Here is an 11013-nt window from a genome sequence, read left to right as displayed (position 1 = left end):
TTTCCTTACTGAGTCATGGTCATCCTCTTTTAGAGACTTTGGTGAAACTTTTGCTGTTGCCTTGGACATATCAAAAGCCTTTGATAGAGTCTGGCACAAAGCTTTGATTTCCAAACTACCCTCCTACGGTTTCTATCCTTCTCTCTGTAACTTCATCTCAAGTTTCCTTTCTGACCGTTCTATTGCTGCTGTGGTAGACGGTCACTGTTCTTCTCCTAAATCTATTAACTGTGGTGTTCCTCAGGGTTCTGTCCTGTCACCCACTCTCTTCTTATTATTCATTAATGATCTTCTAAACCAAACTTCTTGTTCTATCCACTCCTATGCTGATGATACCACCCTGCACTTTTCCACGTCTTTTCATAGACGTCCAACCCTTCAGGAGGTAAACATATCACGCAGGGAAGCCACAGAACGCCTGACTTCTGATCTTTCTAAAATTTCTGATTGGGGCAGAGCAAACTTGGTATTGTTCAATGCCTCAAAAACTCAATTCCTCCATCTATCAACTCGACACAATCTTCCAGACAACTATCCCCTCTTCTTCAACGACACTCAACTGTCCCCCTCTTCTACACTGAACATCCTCGGTCTGTCCTTTACTTATAATCTGAACTGGAAACTTCACATCTCATCTCTAGCTAAAACGGCTTCTATGAAGTTAGGTGTTCTGAGACGTCTCCGCCAGTTTTTCTCACCCCCCCAGCTGCTAACTCTGTACAAGGGCCTTATCCGTCCATGTATGGAGTATGCTTCACATGTCTGGGGGGGTTCCACTCATACTGCTGTTCTAGACAGGGTGGAATCAAAAGCTTTTCGTCTCATCAACTCCTCTCCTCTAACTGACTGTCTTCAGCCTCTCTCTCACCGCCGCAATGTTGCATCTCTTGCTGTCTTCTACCGCTATTTTCATGCTAACTGCTCTTCTGATCTTGCTAACTGCATGCCTCCCCTCCTTCCGCGGCCTCGCTGCACAAGACTTTCTTCTTTCTCTCACTCCTATTCTGTCCACCTCTCTAACGCAAGAGTTAACCAGTATTCTCAATCATTCATCCCTTTCTCTGGTAAACTCTGGAACTCCTTGCCTGCTTCTGTATTTCCACCTTCCTATGACTTGAATTCCTTCAAGAGGGAGGTTTCAAGACACTTATCCACCAATTTTTGACCACTGCTTTGACCCTTTTAGGGACTGGCATTTCAGTGGGCATTTTTTTTATTAGATTTTTGTTGCCCTTGGCCAGTATCCTTCCTACATAAAAAAAAAAAAAAAAAAAAAAAACATATCCAAGGGACTATTCTCGTCGGTCGGATCTCTTGGCCATAAGAACTTTGTAAAGTCTCTGTCTCCTTCTTTCAATTGAAACCTATCTTTAGGAATGCTTTTGAGATGTCAGCTACCAAGGCATAGGGTTTTAAACTGAATTTCACCAATACGTCAAGCAAGTTTTCAGTTAGTTGGGTCCCATATACAGTCATTCAGATTGCTTTCTCCCTTGACTGCCTGTGAATTACAAATGAAGACCACTGTTACTATGGTGACAGAGTCTTTCTTTACCGCATTATGAGGGAGGTAATGACCAGTTTTATGATATACTGGTTCCTCCACTCTCTATGAAGTTACTTGCTGTTTGATTTCCTATGATATCATATTGTTCCAGCATTGGTTTATTTTCTTTAATTTTGTCCATGAGTTGTTTAATCAACCCTTGGCATTGATATAATTGCTTGGTAGGGAAGGTGAATTTCTTTTCCAAGGTAATCTGACCCAATATTGTTTATCTTTGCATTCTACAATTTTACTGAAGTAATCTTGGGTCATTTATTCTTCGACATTTGGAGGGTTAGAATTTATTCCCTTAGTGTCCAAGTCCCAAAACTTACGTATAGGCTCATTTCTTTCTTCTGTGATGTCAGGCAGTTCACTAGGGATAATTTGAGCTCCTATATTGGCCACTAGAAGGGGCTGGATTAGTGCCACAAAGAAGGGGGTCTACTGTGTGACTTGGTAGTACACCTTTAGCAGGTAACTGTGGTCCTACCATCAGATTGTCGCCGGTTATTGTCAGCGTTTGAACATATTTCCTTAAGGATTTCCTTACAAATTTCTTATAGTAATCTGAACCTATTATTATTTGAATTGGACATACCTCATCTGATATGTTTTGATCTACTAATTTTATAGCCTTTGTTTTTTTTTTTAGAAAGTCAGCACTTTCTCTACAGCTTTTAATGGTTAAGGCTGCTTACACACGAGCGTTTCCGTACGCGCGTTCGGGTGCGCGACGTTTTAACTTTCAATGGAGTGCAATGGGACCTTTCACACGACGCGTTGCACGCGCTAGCAACGCCGCGCAGACGCTGGAGCCAGCAAGGACGCGCGCGTTCATAATGACGCTCGCGTCCTTGCCGGGTATTCGTTTCAATGGGAGCTTGCACACGGGCGTTCGGTTACGCGCGCACGCAGGTCCTGCTGCCATATCAGTCATTACTTTCAGCTGGGGGTGAGAGGCCAGTCACCCATCCCGTCCCGCTCATGTGGACAGAACTCTGGTGTGTACTGCATTTGGGTGTGATGTAGCAGTTTTATTGTTTATAGTAAATGTGTATAGATACTACTGGAAAGAATTGATATAGTACATGCATACATACATCGCGTAGCCTACTACAATTAATTAATGAACTAACATTTTCAGACGACTAGAATGGCAGACTATCACAACACGGAAGAACTTATTTCCGTAGTAGGGAAGAGGCCTGTCCTGTGGGATCCTACGACCGAAGAATATAAAAACAGGAACAAGAAAGCAGATGCATGGATAGAAGTTTGGCGCTCGATTTATCTGGATTATGAAGAGAAATCTGCAGAAGAAAAGAAACAAATTGGTCAGTAATTTTATTTTCGTTTTGTACATTTATAACATAAATGCAATAGTAATGAAAGTTTTTTTTTCACATTTATCATGCATGTTATTACCAATTTCTTATATTGTCTTATTACTGCCATGGTAGTTTTCCGGCCTCACTGTTGAAGTAGGTGCAGAATTTGTCCCTGTTTTCTTTTGCATACCTACCTCCCTGCCATACCTGCACTGCATGATCTACATCTTCAAATCCATTGACTTCTAAAATATCTGCAAAATTTACTTTTTCTCTCTGCCTGACGAAATTATGTAAGACACAACATGCCTTGACAATATCAATAGCAAAGTCAACATTCACATTCAGGGGCCTGTGGAAAATTCTCCATTTATTTGAAAGTATTCCAAACGCACATTCGACATACCTCCTTGCACGTGAGAGTCTATAATTAAACACTTTCTTGTCATTTGTCAAGTTGTGGCCGCTGTATGGGCGAAGCAAATTCACAGATAATCCAAAAGCCTCATCCCCAACAAAAGCATAAGACAGCACCTCATTCCAGCCTGACAAAAGTTGAGGCTGTGGGAGTTTCATTACATTTTGCTGAATCTGCCTAAATAAATTTGATTCTTGAAAGATGGTTGAATCTGCATGTTTGCCATAAGATCCTATGTCAACATACCTAAAGCAATAATTAGCATCAGCCACAGCCAAAATAACAATGGAAAAATAGGTTTTGTAATTGAAAAACATTGAACCACTATGCTCAGGTCTAATAATCCGAACATGCTTCCCATCTACTGCACCAATGCAGTGAGGGAAATGAGCATGTTTCTCAAACCCTGCTGCAATTTTCAGCCACTCCTCTTCATCGAGTTGGGGAAAACACTCCACCTTCATCATGTCCCATATTGCACAACACACTCTTCTTACAACTTTGCAGGCTGTAGATATACCAATTCTGTACCTGTAGTGGAGATCCGTCAGGCTGCAACCAGAGGCAAGATACCTGTGATAGAAATAATTTTTAGACACATATCCTCTCTCTCTCTCTCTCTCTCTCTCTCTCTCTCTCTCTCTCTCTCTCTCTCTCTCTCTCTCTCTCGTGTGTGTGTGTGTGTGTGTATGTGTGTGTGTGTGTGTGTGTGTGTATATATATATATATATATATATATATATATATATATATATATATATATATATATATATATATATATATATATATATATATATATATATATATATATATATATATATATATATATATATATATATATATATATATATATATATATATATATATATATATATATATATATATATATATATATATATATATATATATATATATATATATATATATATATATATATATATATATATATATATATATATATATATATATATATATATATATATATATATATATATATATATATATATATATATATATATATATATATATATATATATATATATATATATATATATATATATATATATATATATATATATATATATATATATATATATATATATATATATATATATATATATATATATATATATATACTATACGTAAACACACACACACACACACACACACACACACACACACACACACACACACACACACACACACACACACAGTCAGTGGCCAGTATTAGTTTTCGGGTTGGCAAAGAAAATAATGTAAATTTGTTCATTTCGTGTCCTCCATTTACTTTCTCGTGGTTAATCTGTGTTATTTCATCTTTCAGGAAAGGAACTGCAAATTCGTTGGAAGAGCATCCGAGACGCTTATGTAAGGAATTCCAGGAAATTGAAAGATGAAAGTAAATCAGGATCTGGAGCTGTGAAGACACACCGTTACATTTTTGCTGAACAACTGTCCTTTCTCAGGAATGTAGGTGAAAACAGAGAAACCACGGACACTTTCGTTCCAACCCATGAAACAGAGGATGGAGCTGAAGATGCATGTCAAAACCTGTCAGCAACACAGCAAAATCCAAGCGCTAAGTCCAAGAAAAAGAAAAGTAATTTACTTGAGGAGAAACTTATAAAGTTTATGGATGGTTATGAAGAAAAAGAAGATGACGACAAGGATTTTTTCATGTCAATGTTACCGTCAGTGCGAACACTGAACAGTGAACAAAAGATTGAATTCAGAATGGAAGTACTGGCTGCGCTGAAGAACATCAGATCCGGACACCGTGGGCACACAAGGGTACAAGACTCTCATCCCCTTCCACTTGTGCTCCCACCTGTACAGAGTCAATACCCTCATTATGCACAGTATCCCTCGTCTGCAATGACACACCCTCATTTCTTTGGACCTTCAGCAGCAACAAACATACATCCACATGCAGTGAACACTCAAGAAAATCGTGCACAAGTCCAACCAGTAGCACCCTCACCTGCTAACTTGTCAGTACCCTCTCCAGCATCAAACACCTCAAACACTGACAATTCAGTAATTTCACTGAGTGATTTTGACATTTAATAAAAGAAATGTAATACACAAATTACTTAGAGGAATGTTTTTATTCATACAGTAGTTAAAATACCATGCAGTTTACTTTATTAAAAATAAAAAGGAGGAAAAATGTAATGCAATCTTTTTACAGTGGAATACTTTTATTTATACGGTAGCTGAAATACCATATAATTTATTTACTTCAGAATAAAAAGGAATATTAAAACTAGTATATATGTTGTGTACATTATCTTACCTGATGCTTAAAGCCACTGCTTCTTCAGGTGGAATAGATGGCCTCATGTTTGTGTCCTGCAGTTTAATATCATCCGTAACCCTTGCCACAAGTTCCTCAAAGGTTGGGTATGACATCCTAAAGTAATTGAAGAATTTGCCATGGTCCGCTTTTAATTCTTCATAAAGGGTATAAAACTCGCCCTGCAACAATCTGTTGTTGTTTATAGGGTGAACCCAAAGCTGACGACGGTTTCTCTTCTTCTTCACTGCTTGTATTGCTGCATAAGCAATCACAGCTTTCTTTCGTGCACCCTCCATCTTGAGGAGACAGTTGGTGACTGAGAGGAGGTACGCTCGAGAACGTAGGCTGGAGGCAGGGCGAGAAACGCGAACGCGGGGCAAACGCGTGTACAAAAAATATGACGCGTTCTGTGCGTCCGTTCGACGCGCGTACAAAAACGCTCGTGTGTAAGCAGCCTAAATTGGGGTTCATGGCTGGGATCACTGCCGCTGTTATATTTGTTTTAAAATTGCCTAATTTGATGATTGGACTTACTATGTCATAAATTTGGGTATTATTATTAGTTAGGAAACCCGAGATTTTTAATTAAGCTTATCCTGTTATTGGTAGGTTTTAAAGTTGCTACGGTTTCCTCACTTATATAGCTTTTATGTGTTCCTGTGTCGAACATAACCTAGGCCTTAACTAGTCACCTTTGGCTACTGATTTCTACTTTTGTTATAAGAACTGCTGCAGGAGAGATATGGTGGTTATTATTATTTGTTTCGTGGTCATGCCCTATCGTGTCACATAGAGTAACATGTCCTTCAAGAGGGAGGTCTCAAGACACTTATTCATCAATTTTTGACCACTGCTTTGACCCTTTTATGGGACTGGCATTTCAGTAGGCATTTTTTTTTTTTTATTAGATTTTTGTTGCCCTTGGCCAGTGTCCTTCCTACATAAAAAAAAAAAAAAACATGATGTACTTCTTTCTTACATATAGGGCACATATGCAGGTTTCTGTTACAGTCTTTCATTTGGTGTGACCCACTTAGGCATAATGTGCACCTTCCCAATTGCACTAGTCTATTTATTGTCCTTTCTAACTCTTGGTTATTGACACAGTGTACTGGATTATGTTGTTCTGGGCAAAGCACGCATTTCTTACTTGTTAGAGTTTTTGGTCTTGCTCCTGTGCTGTTATTAATATGAGGAGGTATCTCTGGCGTCTTATTTACTGTGGTAGAGGAGGTACCTATTGCTTCAGGGCTCCCATAACTTGGTTTGGTTTTATTTACTGGGCAATAGTTTGGTCTGGATTAATTTCCTGTCATTTTATAGGATGGGGTTTTATTCACTCGTTGCTTTTTCGCTATTTCAGGTACAAGATTTCTAGTGTTTTCTTAAATAATTTTCTTTCTACTATGATGTTTATGATTGATTTAAGTTATTGCACCGCAAATATGGCGCTGCTACAAACCCTTAAAAGCGGCGGAGATTACAATTCTTAAAATATCGTTTCTAAAAACAAAATTATAGAAATAGTAAAAAATGTTAGAAGTTAAAAGTAGAAAAAAAAAAAAACATGGCAAGAGCCATAAAAAAAAACCTAAGTAATATAAATGAGAAGATTGGTATAGTATTTTAGTTGAGTGTCATGACCCCACTGACCCAAATATCTGGTGTTGTTCGTTACGTGCTCATGACACTGACCCCACTGACCCAGTCCCCAAGACTCAGCGTTAATCGTTACACGTCTTCCTCACTTGCCTTCTCTCAGTGCAAAGATAAGGTTCTACTCAATATTATATTACTTATAAAATAAACAGAACTGTTAAAAAGGTAATGTATAGTTTGTTTAAAAGACCAGCTTCCTCCACAAATATAAGAATCTCATGTTTCAGGGAGAGAGCCTTTTCTCCAAGTATCAGCGACATCTGGAAAGTCCCATCGTGACAGCGGAAAAGATATTGTTCCTGCAGCTCTACCAGGCTAGGTCACTGCATTAGAAAGGGTCACACTGCAAAGGAAACTAAGCAGTCATCACAGAGTGGCTGGGTTTCCTGGGACGTGAGGTAGCCATGAGTGAGACGTGTGATCCATCCGGAGATGGGCCAGTGCAGTCTCTGAGTGGCGCCACTGCACATGGACATATGTCCATGGGCGGAAAGTTCCAGAAGTTACCTCAGCCATCTTAGTGGTGCAACCACATCTTTCCACCTGCTCTGCTAACCGGCAAGAACTGCCACCTTATACTGGAGTATAAATCATGTAAAGGAATGGGGGAGGAAGGAGCAACCCGAGTTATTACCTCTTTAGCCAGCCTATCGGCCTTTTCATTCCCATGAACTCCCACATGTGCAGGTATCCAACAAAATGTTATGTTATATCCTTAGCGCTGAAGCAGGTGAATCCAATATAAAATAGATAAAATTACGGAAGTGAGAGAGGAAGTAAAATGCTTCAGAGCACTCAACGCACTACGGAAGTCGCTAAAAAAATAAACCTTGAAACTAGTAAGGTAAGAATTATTTCTAGGGCAAGAATAATGGTAGATTACTCTGCCGTGAAAATAGAAGCAACTCTCGGAAGGCTACAGCCTCGACAGAAGGAAGGCAATATAGCACTATATCCCACTCCTGCATCAGACTTTGCTAACCGGCAAGAACTGCCATCCTTATACTGGAGTATAAATCATGAAAAGGAAAGGGGGAGGAAGGAGCAACCCGAGTCATTGCCTCATTAGCCAGCCTATCGGCCTTTTCATTTCCATAAACTCCCACATGTGCAGGTACACGCGTCTTTGTAGTAGACAGGGACGGAGCCAGAGTGTGTCGAAGAGTGCTCCAAAAAATAAAGCATGAGACTCGTACTGTGCAAATTATTTTTATTAGCAACGGAAGGGCAGATCAATACCAATGAAAACTACCAGTACCCGACCCTTGGAAGGCGATGGGGGCAAATGGAGGTGGAGGGTATATCAAACTCGGTCATGGCAAACCTACCCCGATGACCAAAAGGCTTACGAAAACTAGGGTGAGCATCATATAAGGCAAAACGTGCATCATGAGAAACTGTCTTATAAATGACAGACTCAGGAAGGCGGTGGATTCGATACCAACACCTCATTATTAAAGATTGACGACGTAGGTCCAGTGGCAGGAGACTAGCATCCACCAGTAAGATAGGGATTGGGGATAAGCGAAAAGCAATAGTTGCCAGAGGAGTACCAGCGTGGTGCACCGAATCCAACCCACAGAGTCGAGCCTCAATAGCAGATGAATAAATTTCATAACCATACTCCAATTTAAAAAGAATGAGTGCAAGGCTAGGAGGGTGTGTCTGTCAGTGCCCCAAGAATTATGAGCCAGTAACATTCCCCTCTGCATGGTTTTGGTATCATTATTGCACAATATTCATATTTTAGTTAGTGAAGTGGCCTGTAGTGCGCTTTTAAAAACAACCAGGAGGCCAGTGGGGCGCCCATAAGAGATTTTCTGGGAGTATGAATAAAGCTCTCCTTTGGTGTAAAATCCGCAATATATATATATATATATATATATATATATATATATATATATATATATATATATATATATATATATATATATATATATATATATTGCCATGGTCACAATTCCCAGCCCTTTCACTAAGGTACCGCAGCTGGACTAGCCCTAGCCTCCTACGTGGACTCTGTGCATGGTTCAAATATGAGTGTACAGGGTCCCTTGTGACTCCTGCACCCTTTTCACAACCAGTCGTAACACAAGGTCACACTAATTGAGGTCGCCAATTTATTTTACCTACCTACAGAAAAGGAAAATACTCTACCAACAATTACTTTTCACTACTGTGAAAGGATCGAGAACCAATTCTAAAAAAAAACAGTTATAACATGCAATAACACATATATGCTCAAGGTATAATACTTCGTTGGACAACTGCCCTCAGTAACAAGTCCTCCCACTGTCCAACAGCATGTTATAGCCTCAAGCCGAATAGTGTCATTTACTGCCTCTTGGAAGGCAGACATTGTCAGGACCTGAGGAGGGAGTAAAGTTCACTACACACCCAATTACGTAAGTCCTCTGCAAGTCGAGCACCCTCCAGGAGCCCGATGCAGTAGCATTTAACTAAACAAGCTCACTAACAAGGGACACGACTACAAACAAGTGCCCAAAAGCACACAGGAGGGTCATTCACCGCTCTCTGGACAAGAGCTCGGCCTGCACACACATGCAGCCGAGGAGTCACTTCCTTAGGTATGGAGTATGTTATACACACCTACCCTCTCTGTCAGACTACTATGAAGACTTCTATTTTTTATAAGGCCATGGCGTATAGCCAATAACGACTCACTTATATATATATATATGGCCAATAACGACTCAATAACGACTCACTCCTTAAGGCAACTGACCTGACGAACTCTTATCCCGCCTAAGCCTCTGCCAGATATTAATGGATATTAATGCTCGTCTCAATACTCTCAATAGGTCTGCTCCATCAGTCTCCGCCAGATATTAATGGATATTAATGCTGGTCTCAATACGTCTGCTTCATCTAAGTGTTGGGTAGTGACTGACTGTGGGAAAGCGCGGCAAACACTTTCCCACTCTGCTACAAATGGGGGGGAGGGGATGGCAATACACCTATATACATACAGCAGTCCACACTCTGCTTGCCGCGCTGTCTTAAACGAATAAAGCACCTTACTTCTGAAAATTCTGATGATCAAACTAGAGGGCTTAGATGAATATTGATTACATTGCTGTCAAGAGCAACTTTTATACTAAATGCTGAATGAGATTCAGATTAAATGGACGAGGGGAAGTAGGGAAATTTATGTAGGGAACATGAGTGACTGCTCGAATAAATATCATCCTAGAAGCTTCAGGCTGGGTAGCTCCATGTCCGGGACACGTCCTCAACCTCTCTCTCTCTCTCTCTCTCTCTCTCTCTCTCTCTCTCTCTCTCTCTCTCTCTCTCTCTCTCTCTCTCTCTCTCTCTCTCTCTCTCTCTTTCTTTTCTTATTCGTTCTTGATACTTTCTTATTCTATATAACGCGTTATCTCTCTGCACATAACATGCCTCCTCATAAACAAAAATTTTCGGTAGATATACAAAAGCTCACGAAAATTTTGGAAATATACTAAATAATTTATGTCCCAGCTGCGACAGTCTGTTGTTATATTAGCAGTGCCTTTAATGTGCCAGACGTCAAGGTTCTTGCAGTTATAGACTCCATTGAGTAAGCCTTACGTTCTTGAATTTAAACTGGCCCAAAATCTGCAGTGAACTATGGTCCGAGAAAATAATTACTTAAGAGCCATAAGCACGCACGTAAAATTCGAAAAGCTGCAAGGCTAAAATTATAGCTTGGAGTTCTTGTTCAATTACAGAATAGTTCTTCTGGGTGGAGGTGAACTTCTTA

General features: G+C 39.7%; 2 protein-coding genes across 2 annotated transcripts; one reads left to right on the top strand and one right to left on the bottom strand.

The window, feature by feature from the left end:
* Nucleotides 1–2687: 2687 nt before the first annotated feature.
* Nucleotides 2688–5623, top strand: LOC135090779 (uncharacterized). Its single transcript, XM_063987849.1, has 2 exons — nt 2688–2883; nt 4620–5623. Exons 1-2 carry the CDS (start codon nt 2703–2705, stop codon nt 5360–5362), a joined length of 924 nt encoding a protein of 307 aa, XP_063843919.1. The 5' UTR covers nt 2688–2702; the 3' UTR covers nt 5363–5623.
* Nucleotides 2880–5890, bottom strand: LOC135090778 (uncharacterized). Its single transcript, XM_063987848.1, has 2 exons — nt 5592–5890; nt 2880–3868 (listed from the first exon to the last, which is right to left on the bottom strand). Exons 1-2 carry the CDS (start codon nt 5888–5890, stop codon nt 2995–2997), a joined length of 1173 nt encoding a protein of 390 aa, XP_063843918.1. The 3' UTR covers nt 2880–2994.
* Between the last annotated feature and the right edge of the window lie 5123 nt (nt 5891–11013).

Source organism: Scylla paramamosain, chromosome 36 (genome assembly GCF_035594125.1).
Source record: "Scylla paramamosain isolate STU-SP2022 chromosome 36, ASM3559412v1, whole genome shotgun sequence".
NCBI lineage: Eukaryota > Metazoa > Arthropoda > Malacostraca > Decapoda > Portunidae > Scylla > Scylla paramamosain.
Note: the sequence above shows the minus strand (reverse complement) of the source record. Positions and strands in the feature narration are given on the sequence as shown.

Excerpts from the sequence above, each read along its gene's own strand:
- LOC135090779 (XM_063987849.1), top strand. The coding sequence starts at position 2,703 with ATGGCAGACTATCACAACACGGAAGAACTTATTTCCGTAGTAGGGAAG. Across the intron at positions 2,884-4,619 it reads AGAAGAAAAGAAACAAATTG|GAAAGGAACTGCAAATTCGT; the intron begins GTCAGTAATTTT and ends TTCATCTTTCAG.
- LOC135090778 (XM_063987848.1), bottom strand. The coding sequence starts at position 5,890 with ATGGAGGGTGCACGAAAGAAAGCTGTGATTGCTTATGCAGCAATACAA. Across the intron at positions 3,869-5,591 it reads GCAGTGGCTTTAAGCATCAG|GTATCTTGCCTCTGGTTGCA; the intron begins GTAAGATAATGT and ends TTTCTATCACAG.